Below are 20461 nucleotides of genomic sequence, written 5' to 3'. Positions count from 1 at the left end.
TGACAGTCTTCAAAATTAAAAAAGCTAATTATACTTAAATATAAACTATTGTATAAAATATAATTTATAACCAGAGATGACATTTTAACATGCAATGATTACAGCTAACTGAACGATTACTATGTGTTAGACACTGATCTAGAGTTAACTACAAAGTTAACTTAAGCGATTGCCCATTTATGTTCAAATCCATGCAGTATAGCTCTCGAGCAGTACATGATTAAAAACTGTTTATCAGCATTTGATTAACTATTGGTGTAGCACTGTAGGATAAGCAGGGGACTATTAACTGCAAGATGGGAAGTTCATACCCACCACTGCTCCTCAGGAGCCCTATACAAGGTTGCTATGAGTTGGACCTGACCCTACAGCACTTAACAACAACACAGTGAAATGAGGAGCCCTAGGTGCTTGCTTGCTCTTCAGACGGTCATCTGTTTGAACACAGTAGCTACTCTGTAAGGGAAAGACTGACAGTCTCAGACACCTTATGAGGCAGCTCTACTCTGCCCTATAGAGTTGCTGTGACTAGTAGTCAACTCAAGGCAATGGAGTTTTTGCCTTATAGTGAAAAAAGTTTAAATATATTTTATTTGTTGTTGTTGTGAGGTGCCGTAGAGTTAGTTCTAACCTATAGCGACCCCGTATAGGGTTTTTGAAGAGCAGCTGGTGGGTTTGAATCATCAAGCTTATGGTTCAAATCAATTTTGCAATCCAAGTGCATTAACCTGCAATGCCACACCCGGACTCCTATATTTTATTGTTGTTGTTGTTAAGTGTCGTTGAATAGGTTCTGACCCATAGCAACCCTGTGTAGGTTTTCTGAGGAGAGGCTGGTGAACTTGAACTGATCTTGCGGTTCAAATTGACTTTGCAGTCCAGTGCATTAACCCACAGGGCCACATCACACACACACACACAAAAATACATGATAATTCTTCCTTATACATTATTATACTATTTTCTGTCATAAAGTAAATTCCCCCTTTAGTTTCTTAATTGTCCCTCTTAATTTACCTTTATTTGTAAACAAAGTTCTTCCAAAGGAGTTCTCAAAATTTCTGGCAATTGATAGTCATCTAGAAGGCTTGCTCTAAGGCCATTGTAGAGATGGTAGCAATGACCAGGTTGGACTCTTTAAAAGGGGGGGTGAAGGAGAGTACATAGATCAACGAATTTTTAAAATCACTGAGGAAATATAAGATAAATAAACACACTTACTTACTAGCAGATACATCATAACTAATTGATAATTAATATTTCATTTCTATTAATCATATATTCCTTCCCCCACTGGCTTTGAACAATCCTAAATTCTCTATATCCTCAAGTGCCAGTTTTAAGAAAGACAAAACACCTCACTTCTTTGGCTCCCTATTTGTAATTCTGGATTATCATGCTCAATAACAACAATCTAAGTCTATTCAATAATTAAGTGCTAACCAAAAGGTCAAACTGGTGGGGCAGTTTGGCCCCATCAATGGCTCCATGGGAGAAAAGACTTAGTGATCCGTTCCCATAAAGATTACAACCTAGGAAATCCTATGTGGAGCTCTACTCTACCCTACAGGATTGATTAATCAAAACTGACTTGAAAGCAAACAATAATAACAAGCAATCAATCTACTTAGGTCGAGGTTACGAATTGTAACTTCCATATGCCTTTTGAGCTTTTTATGTAAAAAAAAATCTGACACCATATTATCTGTCCGTAGTACTTAAAATTCTGTTAAGTATATATTGCTTAATGCACTTTCAGAGAGAAGTTTGAAATTGTTTGCAATAAACCACTAACATGAATGATACCATTCTTTGGACAATGATAAGTACAGATGTTAAGAAGTGAAGGAATTCAAACATTTTCAAGCAGAATAAATATTTCTATGGACTTGCTATAGAAGGAGATAAGTCCCTTTCTTTCTGGAATTAAAATAAACTCTAAAACTCTTAGCTCTTTCTTTCTTGAGTCTACATGAACTCATTATCTATTATGTAACACCACTTCTGTGCCTTATTCAGAAGAAATTAAAAGTAACAGCACCATCACTAAGGTCACATAGTTACTTCTTAGCTTGTTTTGGCCCCCAAAATAACCCCTAATCTAATTAGCTTTTATAAAGCAATTTAAATATATTGCTTTAATATATTACATATACAACAAAAAAGTCTATAACAAACTATTTTTTCTATCTCTTAAACACTAATTCCACAGTTAACCTCCACCATGGTTACAGGAATGAAGAACTAGTTAAAATGTAATACTTCAATCATTTTACTCCCATAACTGTTTCATGGATCAAACCTAAGACCTAGTGTCTTTACTGTTCAGAACTAAAGGTATGTTTACTAAAACCCATTCACTCTGGTAAGTACTTTTAATTCAGTGTTCATGGTGATGGATCTGCACAGCTAAACCACCATCTTACCTGATAACTGGTTAGAAGAGCTCACACATTTGAGTAAGCCATGATTTTAGCTCCATAGTATCAACTGTACAAAAAAGTTAAACTGCCTGGAATAAGTTATACTTGGATTCTCTGCAAAATTTACAGCAGATAATTCAGAGTTGTTCAGGAATGTTGTTAAGTGCCATCACATCGGTTCTGACTTACAGTGACCTTGTATAGGGTTTTCCAAGAAGCAGCTAGTAAGTTTGAACTCACAGAACTGTGGTTAGCAGTCCAGTACTTATCCTGTAGTACCACATCAGGACTCCTTTTCAGAAATAGTGTACTTTAAAACACAGGATTGATAAAATGCTCTCTATCAAGCTTTCTTTCAACTCTCCTTAAATAAATACATATTTACAGGTAGTGTTTGGCTGCTTAACTGCAAGGTAAACAGTTCAAATTCACCAGCTGCTCCATGGTAGAAAGATGAGGTTTTTTGTTCCCATAAATATTTACAGCCTCATAAATCCTATATAGGGTCACTATGAGTTGACAAACTTGACAACACACAATCACCACCGCCACAAGAGGCAACAGAAAGTTTCTTCTAAAACTCCAGATACATGACTCTACCACTTACAAGAAAGTTGTTCTGTGTGCCCTTGAGTCAATTCAACTTACAGTGATCCTGAAGTTGTTATTAAATACCGTCAAGTTGGTGCCAACTCAATAGTGACCCTGTATCGGGTTCTCGAATAGGACAGATGATTGTTCTGTAGGGTTTCCTAAGCTGCAACTTTTATGGGAGCCCTGGTAAGGTGCTATAGGATAAGCACTGGACTGCTAACCACAAAATTGGCTGTTCAAACCCACCAATCACTCTTGGGAACTCTATACAAGGTCACTATGAGTCAGAACTGACTTGATGGCACACAACAACAATAATCTTTATGGGGCAGGTTTTCATCCTGTCTGCAGAGCTGCTGGGAGGTTCAAACTACCAATCTTTTGGTTATTAGTTGAGTGTTTAACCACTGTGCCATTAGGACTCCTTCTCACAGAATAAATGCATAAAATACTGTGCATTAAAAATAAAACAAAAGATGAGAAGGTGAAACAAAATGGTACAGTGAGCAGACACTGCACTTACTCCCTCAACAAGGAACCCACTGAAAACCGAATGAAAACAAGTATGGACTGGGATATCAGAATTCTACACCACAGCATAAGTTTTGGAGTCTGGTTGAGTCCTGAAGTTGAGAGAAACTACTCATTAACATCATGAGTGCTTGTTCTTCACAGCTGTTTGAGGATAGGACTGTGTAACACCCGAACATGTAACCCAGAAAGAGAGCCTTAATGAGGAAGCTATAGCCCAATTTTCTAAGGCAGCACAACTGGCCATTGGTTTCTGTGAACTGTGCGGTTATGACAGAGCTAAATGAGACTTGTCATAACAAGAACAGCAGAGTGAGGGGAATACTTCAGACAGACAGGAAGCATAAAAGAATGGACACCCCATGAGAGCTTGGGCAGGAGTGACTATGAGAGAAAGACGAGAGAGTACCCTAACTCCACTACAGCGTCTGTGACCTGCTCAACATGCCTCACCCCTCACCCCATACATGCATACTGAATTCCAGAAATGAGGCATCTAGAACTTCTGAATCAACATTAAAAAAAACTAAGGGTAAGTGCCATCCAGTGGTTCTCAGGAAAAGATTCTAATCCCACTGCTGCTGGGCTAGTTCTGACTCACAGGAACCTTGCTGCCTTGTGGAGTTCCCAGGATTGTGAGTCTCTGTGGAGACAGGCAGTCCCCATCTTTCTCAAGTGGAGTGGCTGGTAGGTATGGGACCCAGCTTTTCAGTGGGCACTTGGCCACTGTGCCACCAGGGTGTTAATTAGGAAAAAAAATTCAACAAAAACAAGAATAAAAAAGTATTTTAAAAAACCCAAAAAGGTTTTTTAAAAAAAAAAAAAATTCAACAAAAACAAGAATAAAAAAGTATTTTAAAAAACCCAAAAAGGTTCAATTCTAACAGAAAACAGTAACATAAAGAAATACAAAAAGGCCAAAAAGCACAACACGAAGAAGAGAATGTGTCTCCTACGGAGGCCAGACCTACACAAATAAAGAGTTGGTAATTTTCAGACTATGATGCTAAATATGTTTACAGAAAGCAAGTAACAGAGAGAAAACAAGCTAGCAGCGATCAAGAAACAAATAGAGATGCAAAATGACTCAACAATGAAAACTGAAAACATCATACAAACAAACCAAAAACACACACACACACACACACAAATGGAAGTGAAGAAAAGAGCAACTGAATTAGACAATGCAAGAGAAATACTTAACAAATTTCAACAGAGAGAAGACAGAATAAATGAAACAGAAGACACAATAATTAAACTTATCAAGTCTCAAGAAAAGCAAGAGAAAGAACACAAAAAAGCAAGCAAACAAAAAACGAATTCCACTTAAGAAATCTAACTTTAGAATTACTGAAATCCCAGAGCACCTGACAACAATAAAGACACAGAAACAATTTTCCAAGAGATAGTCATAGAAAATTTCAGATCCGAACAGAGAACCGAGCCAGGAAGCTAAAAGAACCCCAATCAGAAGAGACACAAAAGCATCAACTCCAAACTATATTCTAATACAATTCTCAAACATCAAAGACAAGAAGAAAACTCTGAAAACAGCCAGAGAAAAAGACAATACAACATACCATCAGTGTTTCATAAGAATCAGTGTGGATTTCTCCCCCAAACTCTAGAGGCCAGAAGACAATGGAGCAACACATATAAAATACTGAATTCAAACAAATAATTGTTATCCAAGAATTCTTAGCTTGGCAAAGTTTTCATTCAAAAAAAGGGGTGGGGGAAATCAAGACACTCTGATCAAACATGCAAAAGTTCTGGGAATTTGTTATTACCAGGCCCAATTGGCAACAATTACTCAGAGGAGTATTTTAAATGGAAAGACAGTAAATCAGTATTCATATCAACACACAAGGACGTGAGAAAGGGTAGAGGGTCAGGAGGGAGAGAAAAGAGAAAAAGGAAAGAAGAAAGAAAAAACACAACACAGGCAATCATAAGGACCAAGTATACATTTTCAGGATATACACTCAATGATTGTGAGTCCTGGTGTGGCACTGAGGGTTAATTTGCTGGACTGCAAAGTTAGTTTGCACCGTAAGGTCTGTGGTTCAAGCTCACCAACCACTCCTCGGTAATCCTATACAGTGTTGCTGTGGATAGGAACCAACTCAATGGTACTTTGTTGTTGTTGTTAAGTGCCATTGAGTCGGTTCCGACCCGTACTTAACAACACTCAATGATGAAATCTCATAATGCATCAGGTTTATAAAAAAAAAAAAGTACAAAGTAAATTTATCAAATCTAGGTTGTACACTATTGTAATGGATTCCTGATGAGGCTGCTAACTGCAAGGTCAGCAGTTCAAAGTCACAAGCTGCTCCTTGAAAATCCTATATAGGGTCTCTATGAGTTGAAACAGACTTGAGGGCACTTAACAACAATTGTTATTCATGGGAATCTTGGCATGGCACTGTAGGAAAAGCATTGGACTGCTAACCACAGGTGACTGGGTCAAGCCCACCAGCTCCTTGGAAATCTTACAGGGTTGCTCTAAGTCAGAACCAACTCAAGGGCACTTAACAACTATTGTCAATGGAGACACATCAACAGAAATGGAAGAGGGAGGAGCATGTCAGGAATAGTTTCATTACGTTAAGGTTGTTATGTTAAAGATCGTTCATATGCTTAACCATGCTACAAGTGTAAGTTGTATAATGTAATATACGTGGGTACCCACTAAGAAATCACCTAGAAAACACATTCAGGTTAAACAAAAGCAAAAAGTATCATCACCAGCAAGCAGCCAAATTTAAAAAAGGAGTAATTTCTGAATAAAGAAACAAAGATATAAAACAAATAAACAAATAGCAAAATGAATGAGGCAGACATTCCCTCCACCCCCCAGTAATAACTTTAAATGTAAATGGTCTAAGCACTCCATGCAAAAGGCAAGGTTGCAGAATGGACCCAAATAATAAACAAAACCCATAATGCAACTTTTTGCAGCCTACAAGAAACACACTTCAAACACAAAGACACAGACTAATAAAATGATGGAGAAAACTATTCCATGCAAAAAACAGCTGGGGTGACCATACTGATTATCAGATAAAACAGAATTTAAGTAAAAATCTACTATTATAAGAAATACGATGAACATTACACAATACCTAAGGAACCAATCCAGCAAGAAGACTTAACAATTATAAATATGCACCTAAGAGCAGTGCACCAAAAGAAATGAAACAAATACTAATATGAAAGGAGAAACAAATTCACAATAATAGATGATGTCAACACATTACTTCAATTACAGATAGAGCATCTAAAACTATCAATAAGGACCCTGAGAACGTAAATAAAACTGTAAGTCAGTTGGACCTAACAGACATATACTCAACACCAGAACAATATACATTCTTCTCTAGTACATGTGAACAATTTTACAAAATAGATATATGCTAGGACACAAAACAGATGTCAACAAATTAGAAGACTGAAATCATATAAAACATCTTCTAAGACAGCACTGTATGAAACTTGAAATCAACAGGAAAGAAAAGGAGCTGGGAAAAGGAAACTGACAAAACACTGGTAGGTGGTGGTGTCATCGGTTCCGGTTCCAACTCATAGCAACTCTGCATAGGGTTTCCGAGGCTGTAAAACATTACTTAAAACAAAATAAAACAAAACAAAAACTATTTAGCTTTGGTGTGGCTTCAAGGCTGGCAGTTAAACCCCACCAGTAAAGTTAGTCTTGGTCGATAGGAGTTGGAAATGACTCAACAGCACAAAACAACAAAACTATTGGGTTATGAAAGAAAGCAAAAGTGAACATTAAAAATTCCTAGAATAAAAAAACAAACAAAGAAAACACAATGTATCAAAACCTGTGAGAGCTAAATGAGACTTGTCACAACAAGAGGCACAGCGAAAGCAGTACTCAAGAAACATTCTTAATAAATGCCAGTGTTACAAAAGAAACATCCAGTCATTAACTTAAACTTACAACATTAACAAATCACAAAAGAAAAATAAAAGAAGCCAAAAGCTACCAACAGAAATAAATGAAATTGAAATAACAATAGAAAAGATTAAACAAAACAAAAAAAATAGAAGTTGATTATTTGAAAGGATCAATAAAATAGACCACAGGCTATACTGACAAAAGAAAACCATCAGAAGAGGCAAATAATCAAATTAAGAAATGGGATTGGTAACACTGCAACAAGTCCAAGAGAGGCAAAGGAGATAACTGATTAGAATGAAAAATTGTACAACAAATTCCTAGAAACACATTATCTACCCAATAAAAAAAAACAGATTTAAATACAAACCCACTGCCATCAGTTGAATTTGACTCATAGTGATTGTGTATAGTAATATAGAATAGAATATAGTAATACAGAAGTGACCATAGATTTTTCAAAGCTATAATCTTTCTGGAAGCAGCCTGTCACATCTTTCTTCCATAGTGGCTGGTGGGTTCAAATCACTGACTTTTCAGTTAGTAGCCAAGTGCTTTTAAACCACTGACATAAGCACTGACAACATACAAGGTTGGTTTCAATCATAAGGTCAGGTGCTCAAACTCTCCATCTGCTCCAAGGTCACTGTGAGTCAGAATGGAGACACTTAGCAATAACTTTAAAAAAGAAAAGAATGAAGATGTCATCAATGAACTGCCAACAACAAAAAAGCTCAGGACCAGATGGCTACCTTGGAGTTGACACCAATCCTACCCAAACACACAGAAGACAAAGGAACACTGCGGAACTCTGTATGCATCCAGCATAACTCTGTATACTTCTTTATCTCAGTTGAGTCTAGGTGATATTTTCATGTATGTTAAGTCTCAAGGTTTCTGTCTGATGATGTTCTTTATCCAAAGAACTCTCTTTAGTATTTTTCATAAGGTTGATCTAGTTTTTACAAATGCTTTTAATTTCTATTTGTCTGCAAATGGCCTAATTTTGTAGTCATACTTGATGAATAGTTTTGCTGGATATATGATTCTTGATTGGCATTGTTTTCTTTGAGTTTTATATATGCCATTCCATTATAGTCTTGCCTGCATGGCTTCCACTGAGAAAATAGGGCTTATTCTTATTAGTACTCCTTTGTAGGTAAGCACTCATTTTTCCTGAGCTGCTCTCACGATTCTGTCCTTGTCTTTGGTTTTGAAAGGTCTGGTTATGTCTTGGTAATTTTCTTTTAGGGTCTATCCTGTTTGGAGTTCATTTAACTTCTTGAATGCATCTAATCTTTTATAATGTTAGGGAAGCTTTCTCCCAACAACTCTTTGGCCCCTTCCTCTGATATATAAGGCATTCCTCTTAATAGTGTCCCATATAAACCTTAGGTTATTCTTTAGATTTTTTTGGTACTTTTTTCTTAATATTTCCCTAGCCAAAGAATACTGAGAGATTTATTTTCAAACTCAATAATTCAGCTGTCCAATTCTATTTCTATTTCTTTTAGTTTATCTATTTCTGAAGTCTTAGGGTTAATCTTCTGGTTTTTGCAGATTTTGTATGTTCCCATTTTTTCAATTATTTTGTCAGTTTGCTTCCTGAATTTTTCCATAGTTTTGTAAATTTTCCTTGATTTCATCTGTAGTTTTCTAATTAGCATTGTTGAAATTGCCTAACTAGTATTCCTTTAAATTCATTATCAGGTAGCTCCCATATCTTAGTGACTGTATTTTGGTCACTTGTTTGAGGCACTCTGTCTTGTTTCTTTGTGAAAGCGTAATTTGTCTGTTTTCTCTGAGATACTATGTTGTTGTTGTTATGTGCCGTGGAGTCGGTTCCAACCCAACCCACAGCGACCCTGTACAGGGTTTCTGAGGCTGTAAATCCTTATGGGAGCAGAAAGCCTCATCTTTCTCTCGCAGGACAGCTGGTAGTTTTGAACTGCTGACCTTGCGGTTCACAGCCCAATTCGTAACCACTACGCTACCAGAGCTCCTTGAGACACTATGGTGTCGTATTTGTATTTAGTTGATGACTGCACATTGGTGTACTCTCAGGCACTCACCACCTGTCTCCTGGTGGATGTAGTAGAGACTGGAAGTGTGAATGTACTTAGTTCTTCATGTTCACTATGTGTATACCATAGTGCAGACGGGTTCAGGCACCTCAAGAAGCAGGGGCGCTAAGTCTGGCGCTAGACCCCAAGCAGAGCAGAGGCTGCCCAGGAAGGAATGTCACTGGCCACTGGGCTGGCAAAGGAGGGAACTAGCCAAATCGCCAGCTACCAGGAGAGCATGGCAAAAGGGGCATCACACCCCCTTGCCACCGACGCCCTGTGTCCACAGGTTGCCATATCAACAGCCATTTGATAAAAGCTCAAGATGGCTGCATGGCTCCACACCGCGGCCTACAGTTGACCCGCTTTTCTTCTTTCTCACTGTTCCTGTTCAGCTTCCCCTTCTAGTTGGCACTCAATCCACATCTGTCCTCTGATGTTCAGGGTTCCAGGTTCATCATCTGCATCTGTTTCCCTTGGTTTCCCATATCTTTGTTGCAGAGGATTGGTTCAGTTCATCTGCTCACTCCACCATCCTGCCCTGGACTTCTGTGAGTATTTTCAAAGTGTCAGAAATCTACAAATGTTCCTACATACTTATCGAAAAAAATCTACATATAAGTGCACTCATGCAGTTCAAGGGCTAATGTCACACAACTATAGCCCTTTATCAACACAGATGCAAAAATTTGCAACAAAATTCTAGCCAACAAAATTCAGTGACATATCAAAAAAAGTATACACTATCAGAAAGTAGGGAGTGTGGTGGTTCCACAAGATAAGCACTGATGTGCAAACCACAAGGTTGACAATTCTAACTCACCAGCATTACGCTTCTACAAAGATTTAATGCCTTGGAAACCCTATACAGGGTCACTATGAGGTGGAACTGACTTGAGGATACTAAACAAGGTATTACTAGGATGGTTCAACATTTAGCAAACCAATCAATGTAATCCACAATATAATTAAAGCTAAGGAAAAAAACCACATTCGCCTATCAATTGATACAGAACAGGAATTCAAGAAAATTAAACATCATTTTCTGATAAAAATGTTTAGCATAATACGAATAGTAGGGAAATTATTCAACATAATTAAGGATATATATACAAAACCAACAGCCAACATGATATTCAATGGACAAAGACTGAGTTTTCCTCTTGTGTAAGTGAACAAGACAAGGATGCCCATTATTCTAGCCAGAACAACAGGACACACAAAAAAAAGAAAGAAAGAAAAGGTATCTAAATCAGAGAAGAAGGATGAAGGATGCTGATGACAAGATCCTACAGCTAGAAGATACTAAAGATTCCAAAAAAAACTGCCAAACCTAATAGAAGAATTTAGCAATGTTACAGAGTACAATTTCAGCACACATAAATCAGTTTATTTCCTCTATACTAATAAAGACTATTCTGAAAAGAAACCAAGAAAAACATTTACAATATACCCTAAAAAGAGAAAATATCTGGAATTTAACCTAACTAGTATGGCGCTGTGCGTTACTGAATTAAACTGCAAAATCAGTTTGAACCACAGGGTTGGTGGTTGAAGCTCATCAACTGCTCCCTGGAAACCCTATACAGGTTCTCTACAGGTCAGAACTCATTCAACGGCACTTAACAACAACAGCAAGGACATTAATGACTTATACAATTAAAATTATGAAACACTACTACAAAAGGCAGAGAGCCCTGAGCCCTGTGTGACGCAAAAAGTCAGAACTAACCTGACAGCAAACAACCGTCACCAATCACTGTTTTTGTTAAGGGCCATCCAGTAGGTATTGACTCTTAGTGATCCTGTACAGGGTTTACAAAGAGTGGGTGGTAGGTTTGAACCGCTAACCATGTGGTTAGTAGTCTAGTGCATATCTTAAAGCACCACACCAGGACTCCACTAACTACTATTGCTGTTAAGTGTCGCTGAGTCGGTGTCTATATAAGGTTTCCGAGGAGTGGCTGGTGGGTTTGAACTGTTGACCTTGAGGCTCATCCTAACTTTACAGTCCAGTGCTTAGAGCACCATACCAACCACCATAGGTATGCTTAACTCCAATAATGCAAGTGCAGGAGTATATACAGGGATGTTACTTAATGTTTATTCAGGCAATGCCCAACTGCATATAGGCAGGTCCAGGTCCCACAGGCCAGAAGAGCTAGTTTGTCACTACCTACCACCACTCACCCTTCTGACTGAGCTCACAAAAGAAGATGCTAAATGGGAGAACTCAAATTCTTATTAAAAAAAAAAAAGGCAGACATATTGGAACTGTAGAGAACAGAGCCAACCTGAAACACTCATTAAGCCTAGAAAAGAGCCTATCCCGATATTCCTTTGGTGACACACAGAATGCTGTTGTTGTTAAGTACTGTTGAGTCGGTTCCGACCCATATTAACCCTGGATAGGGTTTTCGAGGAGCGACTGGTAAGCCTGAACCGCCAACCTTGCAGTTCAAATGGCTTTGCAGTCTGGCGGATTAGCCCACAGTGCCACACCAGGAATAGCAGACAAAATAATGGATGTCACTCTTAAAATCATTACTCTACTCAAAAGCCATCAGCATGAGACTGAAATATCAATAATTGTTCAAAAGCAAAGATGAGAAAACAGGAGTCAGGTAAACTAGAATATTGAAAAGAGAAAAAAAGAATGCAAACAGAATGTTGACATATTGTGATAAATGTAATTAATGTCTTAATTTGTTTGGAAATTTATCAACTAGGACTCTAACTTGGCGTATCTTTCACCAAAACTTAACACTCAGACACCACAAAAAAAAATGCAATGATATGCTGAAGTTTAAAAGAAATCATTTTTTCTACCATTAAAAGAAAGATTTTTATTTGTTATGCCATCACATCAATGGGGAAAAACACTTTCCCTTTGTTGTCACTGGTAATTAACAGGGAAAACTCAGCACAGCTATAAAACAGACTGCGTGGATTCAAATCCTGAAGCCCCTCACAATGCTGTATTATTTTGGGCAAGTTATTTAATTCATTTGTACATTCATTTCTTTATCCTTAAAATTGAGGTAAGAATTAACAACCTAACTCATAGCACTGTGATGAGGATTAAACAAATTAATATATATATATAAAGTGACTCGCAGATGTACTGATACCCAAATAGTACTGATAATTTTTGTTACAAGGCAATATATAATTTAGAAAAATAGAAAAAAAGTTCTAAGTAATAAAACTAAAAAGAATACAGAAAATTAATGTGAACCAGACTCAGTAACAGGAGGTATGAATAGAAAACTTGGCAAAATATACAGATTAAAACAACTTTCCAATTTAAATACACAGTACTGTAGTAAATTCAAAATAATGTAAATGGCAACTCTTCTCTTCTAAACGGCAGTAACACACTGCCAGAGAAAATTATTTTTGTGCTCTATAAAAACTTACCTCCCAGCTCGTCCTTTCCTTTGTTTGGCATTAGCTTTACTGACCCACTCAGCAGACATTGTACTGATGTTGTTCTGAGTATCAAAGTGTGTCTCTTTTATTTTTCCTCCATCTATCACAAAAACTACATCATCTATGGTAATGCTATTTGGAAAATAAAATATTAATAACACGTCAAAAGTACTATCAACTAATAGCAGGTTTATTTTGTTACTGGATCAAAGTGATTGATTTTAGTAGTGCAAGATTTCACCTCTTTTCCCACACTGAACAGTTTCCAGGATAAAGCATGTGTAGACATCATCAGAAACTCTAATGGTAACACTGTGCCAATTCTGCAGATAGCATGCTCAATTCTTATTTGCCTGCAGCCAAACTTTACAGCTTGCCTAACAACTTTTTATACCTAGTTCTGTGGGCCACAAGTGCCACGGCTTAGTATTATTAGCTTCTACCCAACAGACTATCTCAGTGAGGGAGTCCTGGTGTGTCTCTGTGGGTTAATGCACCAGACTGTAAAGTCGTTTGAACTGCAAGGTCAGCAGTTCAAGCTCACCAGCTGCTCCTCAAAAACCCTACACAGGGTCGCTATGGGTAGGGACTGACTTGACGGCAGTTAACAACAACAGTATTTAGTCCTTCTAAGGCAGGAGCTCTGGTGTGGTGCTGCAGGATAATGTACTCCTCGAGGTCAGTTAACTATGAATCAGAACCGACTAGATGGCACTTAATAACAAAGGCAGGGCTGGGGAACTTTATTTCTACCAATTATAACATCAGTGGGCCCATACAAAATTATCAAACTGAAATATTACCCTGCTATATCTGGTCAAACATTTAATTAACTCATCCTTAATGTGGCACTGTAGCATAAGCATTGGACTTACGAACCACCAGGTCAGCAGTTCTAGCCCACCAAGCTGCTCCCTGGAAACCCTATGCAGGATTACTGAGTTAAAACTGACTTGACAGCACTTAACAACAACAAAAATGTGATGGCTGGAACTACAGTTACCTAGGCAGGGTCAGACCAAATGATTTTGCAGGCCTAATACGGCCTGTAGGCCAGACATTCCCCAGCCCTGCTCTAAGGGAATATGAGAAATTTTAAAGGCTGCATATAATTACTAAGTTTGTGGCAAATAGTTATCACCAATTAAAATTAGACAAAGGTACAAAAATTGAGCTTAGCCACCTTTTTCTTTAGGAAAGGTTTGGAAAAACAATCTGATTAATAAAAGGCTGTTTCTAAAGATGGCTGAACACTGCTATAGGTTAAAAATACAAAACTATGCTTGTTGCCATGATTAAATTAAAAAATAGCTTTATAATTCAAAAATCATAAACTGTTTTCTAATTAAGCATAAAATATGCTAATAATTTCATGGGGGCTTAAATAAATGTAGTTGCAAACAGTAAATATATAAAACAATTTTACCTAGTCTCTGCAATGTTGGTAGCAATCACTATTTTCCGAACACCAGGAGGAGTTTTTTTAAATACCTGTAAAAATAAATATATCAAAATCCTCCATTATACATTAACTTCTAATAGTGTTTTTGAAATTAGAGGAATTTCTTATATTGCTCATCTTTAGCATGTTGTAGTCTTTCAATGACACATGCATCAAATAGAAAGATATATTTAAAAGCTAGCCATAATTTTCAAAACTCTTGGTAAACCAAACCAAATCTTCTATAGCTGTCAAAATCTTAACTACAAATCAGATAGATGAAATATGATTATTTAAATTTACACATTTTTAGCAAAAGCTGGGTGGTGTAAACATCACTCTGCAATCAAATGTAAATGTAGAGAGCGAGGAGTATAACTTAAGGAGATAACACTCAATTAGGTAAATGTCCTACCCATTCTAATGGATGTCCCCAAGCATGCTGTGCCACTGTACACTAGCTTCAGTGAGATACAAGACCGTTACACACAAACTTTATACAAATGCTGACTTCTACAATGTCATCCAGTATAAAGACAATAGAGAAAATGCTGTTTCCAGTCTAGTCACAAATTTTCCAGCAAAGGAAAAAAATATTTCTTGTTAGGGTGTCAGGAGTAAAAGAACCTCTACATCAGTACTCTTCTGACCGGTCCTTGGAACCAGGAGCACTTTATTTCCAACATTCCCATGGCTCAGATTTGTACTTTGCAGCTAATTCACCTGGCTGAGCCTTACTCAGTATTAAGGTACCAACAGAAAGGATAGTAACAGGGGAACAACAAAAAATGTCTCAGTAAGTAGAGAAGCAGAAGGGCAGAGGGTTAGATTTTCTGGTCCATCACATTCTAACAAGACCTGGAAATACTGTAGTGCACAAAACAACCTTGCTTCTGAAAATACAGAGTTCATTTTAATTAGGGAAGTACCTGTACCTGACACAGCAAAAACATTATGAAACATAATATATTACTGATAAAATAGGAATGCCACACCTGAAAATAAACTAATTTGTCAAATCAAGTTGTTGGATATCACAATTTCTAGGTTGAGATATCTTTACTGGGACTCAAATATTGATTTCTTTTATTTAGGAAATCCAAATAAGTTTCTGGCAAAACCAAGTCTTTAAATTTTTCACTTCAGAACTTAAAAAGCAAAGAACTTTTTTTTTTTTTTTTTAAAGTTTTTACTGTGAATTATGTGTTAGTTTAGATGGGCGAACATTATCTTTACATTCATCCTATCACACTTTGTTTCATTCCAATGATCACAATCCCCTGCATGCATCATCAAACACCCAGGGTACACCCTACACGCTTGCCCCCTGGCCGCCAGCACCCAGCCCCTCTCCCTCCATGAGTACAGAGTCCCCAGGTGCGCCTTCTGTCCGTGTCATCTTCTCTGTCCCCATCCCTAGTGTCACTTCCTCCCCAACAGGGTCTCACGCTTCACTTCTGTCCCTTGATGGTTCCTGGGATCTCCACTCCTGGACTGCAAAATCAACCACTCCCCTCCTTTTGTTACCAAACATTTACACTTACCTTTCCAACACTCACTGTCAGACCTGATAGCAATCATTCCCTATTGAACCACAGAAGTCCTTTCCCCCTCACCTTTTATCAACCCCATCCAGGCAGGCTGGAAACAATTCAGTGGAGATTCTACCTTTCCCTGTACCCTGTGGTGATAGGTTCTCTATTGAAAATTGTGAGCCAGTCACTTCTTGTCTTTGTAGTCCCATTTTGAGTAGCCAATGTCTAAGTTTCCCATCCCTGTTGACCCTGTATACCATGGGGGTGGGAATGATCCTCAGTGTACAGATTTGTCTGCTCCTTTGTCATACTGCATCCACAAGCATAGGTCAAGTTCATCCACTTTTCGTGGGTTACTCCTTTTTTTTTTTTTTTTACCTTTTCTTACTCTAGTCATGTTCTGATCATCCAGCCATTGATGCCAGGTAAATGGGTACTATCTGCAAGTGTGGGTGTTCTTGTGCATCTCTCCTCACTTTGTATCAGCTTCACACTCCATTGTAGTCCTCTGGGCCATGTCCTTGGCCCTGGGACCAGGTGTCCCCAGGTCTCGTCATACTGTTGGTTAGCCAGGTCTCAATCCAGGTTAACAGGAGTCTGTTAAATGTGGTTAGACTTAGTTCATACTTCATTGCTGTATTTTCCCCCTCTTCCCTTTATCGGTGACCAGTCAGCAGCAGGACCATATGACTGCTAGTGTATTCCATTGGCGTTTCAGTCTTAGAAGGGGGTTTGCCTTGAGGAGACCTGACCACTTGCTTTAATGACTCCCTGGGGAACAATTTCCTTGTTCTTATAGTAGTCAATTGGACTGTTGTTATTGTTTCTGATTTTTTTCTGCTGGTCTTTCTTTCAAGAAGCATCTTCTGCTCTTTTAGCTGCTCCAGACTGGTCTGCTTGTCCTTTCAAGTGGAAATGTCCCACCTCAGAAGATGCTGGATGGCATCAGACTTCCACCTATGGTCTTGTGCAATGCAAAGGCTCTGCAGGGAGCCTCCTTCAATGGGCAAGTTCTAGCCCCAATTTAGGTATATTCCAATCAGTTATAGGCTGAAGATGGACTTATAAGCTTTCTCTGGTAATTTTTCTGGCTATTCCTCTTTCTCCCCTTCAAGTGTCTATTTTACAATAGTATACAAGGGAAACCAAGATTCAAAAGATAGTTAAGTATCTTAACATCATTTCCCACTTTTACCCATTCAAACCATGCCTCAATATTTGTATCCATGAGCTGTTCCACGTTTGTGCTTACGTTATTTACCTCTGTCCTTTTTAGCCCATGTAAAAGTACTTGCCTAGCTATTCTCCCATGCGCCTTATTTTTCCTTTCCCCTTCCCCTTCTAATGTATGTCCACTCCCAGCACCAACTATCCTGTGCCTATTCTCTACCCTGTGCTCCTCCTTTCCCTCCCTACCCCCTTCATCCCAGTAACCAACAAAAAAATTAAAATAATAAAAAACAAAAGATACGCCCCCCCCACCTTTAGCGTGGGTGCTTTTTCTTAATCTTTTACAATAATGGACCTATGCCGTATTTCTCCTTTTGTGACTGACTGATTTCACTCAGCATAATGTCCTCAAGGTTCATCCATGTTATGTGGTGGCTTGCTGCTTCCTTGTTATTCTTCAGGGTAGCATAATATTCCATTGTGTGTATGTACCACAGTTTGTTTATCCATTCTTCCATAGATGGGCACTTAGGCTGTCTCCTCCTTTTTGCTATTGTAAATAGTGCTGCTATGAACACTGGTGTGCATATATCTACTCGTGTTATGGCTCATATTTCTTGTGGATAAATACCAAGTAGAGGAATTACTGGATCATAAGGTATTTCTACTTCCAACCTTCTGAGGAAGCGCCATAATGTTCTCCAGAGAGGTTGGGCCACTTTGCAATTCCACCAGCAATGCAGGAGGGTCCAAGTCTCTCCACATCCTCGCCAACACTTATTGTCTTCTATTTTTTGAGCTTTGCTATTATTGCTGGTGTGAGATGAAAAGTTGGTTGTCAAGTTGCTGTCAAGTTTGTTCTGACTCATAGCGACTCTGTAAGGCTTCTGAGATCTTGAACACCTGACCTTGTGGTTTAAAGTCCAGTACTTATACAGCACCATACCAGCCCCCATTCCAAAGTAATATAATAGCACTAGTTAAATAATAACATGCATTCCCTAGTGTTGACATTGGTGAAAAGTTTTTCAACATTAGATGAAAATTTAAAGAATTGGTTTTAGCAATAACTTGAAGTTCCCGAATGGTACACCAGGTAAACTCACTTGATTGCTAACGAAGAAGTTGGAGGAGGTCTGAGTCCACGTAGATGTGCATTAGAAGAATGCAGCTACTCCAAAAACTCAGCCTCTGAAAACATTATGGAGCACAGTTCTACTCGGCCACACACGAGGTCAACAATATCTGTACTCAACTCGAGGGCAACTACAAATGAAATACTGACAACTTACTTTATTTGTGCAATACTCGCTCTTCGCTAATTTTGGGGCAATTATCTGCTGAAGGATCATTTGCAAAGGTTCTCAAGAAGTATTTTATCTATAGGTCAATATTTGAAAATGTACCTTAAAACCATGAATGAATATAAGAACATAATAAGCAGTTCTTAACACTTGCTTCAGATTAAAAGAAAAAAACTCAACATATTTGTAACATACCTGTGTCTGATTAACTGTCGGCATTAGTGAATGTAAAGGTATAATGAGAAACTTATCTGAAAATCAAAAGAGAAATTAAATTTTAAGTTAAATAGTTAAAAAAAAGTTTCTTTAGACATGTACTGGGCAATTGAGATGGTAAGCCACATAAATATAAATTACATTATACATGTGACATCTTTAAAACTTCATGAAAAAAAAAAGAGAGACAGAAAACAATTTTTTCCATGCACGTTTTGAAGGTCCCTTATATAACACAATTTTTATTTTTATATTGTTGTTTTCAATTGTTTCAGCAATTTCCAGTTGACATTTTATCTTGTTTTATATTGATAAAACATCTTCTCTAAATTCGCAAGAATGCTTAAAAGTTTAAAGCAAACCTTTCAAATTACACAAGTAAAACATCATTAACTCCATTTCTATTACTAATTGAAAACGTGTTTTGCTTAACACGTTTGCATACTTTGAATAATCTATTCTAAACAGGTGAGACAGCATCTGATGTTTTTTCAAACAAATTGTTGTTGAATGCCACCAAGTCAGTTCCAACTCATAGTGACCCTGTATAGGGATTCTGGGGAGCGGCTGGTGAGTTTGAATTGCTGACCCGGCAGTTCAGTGCTTATCCTACCATCACATAACAGGACTATTGCTTATTAAATGTCTATGTCCTACTGGTCCCTGTTCAAATTTTTAAAAAGCAGCCCCGACCAAAAGTCATCGATATTTTAAAAACAAAATTGTCTTAGAAATGTTGTAAACTATATTCCTACTTTATAAACTTTCAAAGGGAAATAGCTCAACACCATTCATGATTATCTGCCAATAAAAAAATAAAACTGGATGTAGTATACTAATGAGAAGAAGGTATTATGGAAGGAAGGGCAAATCTCATATTTATCTATGGCTGCTAAAATCCACACAAATCGAGAATGTATGGTGAAAGGACACAACTCTGCTGAACAGCAGGAGGGAACGAAGGGTGGAAGGAAGAAGTTGATGTTCTAGAAGACGATTTAAAAATTTGTGAGGTTTGGCTTTTTCTAGTGTGAATAAACTAGCTTTGAAAGCCATTGGAGACAATGAGGAAATCTGATTACAGGTAAGGTCACTGTCATAATGGCATCGTGAATGTAGAGGAAATTGTGATTTTAGAAGTCATTTTGAACCAATAGGGTGGCAGTTCAAACTTACCAGCCACTCCTTGGAAATCCTATTCAGGACTGCTATGAATCATACATAACAAACTTTGATGGCACCTAACAACATCATAGTGTGGCACTGTGGGCTAATGCGCTGGACTGCAAAGTTGTTTGAGCCTCTCGGTTTGCGGTTCAAGCTAACCAGTGATTCCCTGGAAACCCTATGCAGGGTTGCTAGGGGTCAGAAATGACTCGACAGCACTTAACAACAACAACAACAAACAACATCTAAGAGATAAAATGTTATAGCTGTAATATAAGAAGGGAAAAAAAGACTGCAAAAATAAGTTCTCTGATGAAGTCATTCATAAGTATATGTTATTTGTTTTATGATTTTCTAGTTTTCACTTTATTATAAGAAGTTAGAAAATTATAGCCACGAATAACAAAAGCAGTACCAATTCTATGAATACCATACAAATGGAATCAAAATCATTTATTGCTGATACTGTACAACTGAGAGAGTCAATGGGAAGAAAGTCTAAACTCTTCAGAGACAAAAGGTAAGAACTGGGTAAACGGGCTTTCAAATTTACTTGTTAGCCAATGAGTTAGGTCAATTATTTCCTATTCTATCTACAGTGGCTAAGATACAGTACAATAACTGATGGTGCTAAAATTTTTTCAACATAATTTGTTTATT

The 20461-nt window shown here is 37.7% G+C and overlaps 1 protein-coding gene across 3 annotated transcripts in view; it reads right to left on the bottom strand.

The window, feature by feature from the left end:
* The window catches only part of DHX36 (DEAH (Asp-Glu-Ala-His) box polypeptide 36), a 58949-nt gene that overhangs the window by 13468 nt on the left and 25020 nt on the right, over window positions 1–20461 (bottom strand). For 2 of the 3 annotated variants that reach the window (XM_006867960.1, XM_006867962.1), the window contains exons 13-16: window positions 18614–18669; window positions 14395–14459; window positions 12957–13100; window positions 1018–1135 (exon numbers count right to left, since the gene is read on the bottom strand). In XM_006867960.1, coding sequence (XP_006868022.1) covers window positions 1018–1135; window positions 12957–13100; window positions 14395–14459; window positions 18614–18669 — 383 coding nt within the window. The remainder of the gene's footprint in view (window positions 1–1017; window positions 1136–12956; window positions 13101–14394; window positions 14460–18613; window positions 18670–20461) is intronic. The other variant, XM_006867961.1, reaches the window with a different exon arrangement.

Source organism: Chrysochloris asiatica, unplaced genomic scaffold (assembly GCF_000296735.1).
Source record: "Chrysochloris asiatica unplaced genomic scaffold, ChrAsi1.0 scaffold00113, whole genome shotgun sequence".
NCBI classification, from domain to species: Eukaryota; Metazoa; Chordata; class Mammalia; order Afrosoricida; family Chrysochloridae; genus Chrysochloris; species Chrysochloris asiatica.
This window is presented reverse-complemented; position numbering and strand designations above follow the sequence as displayed.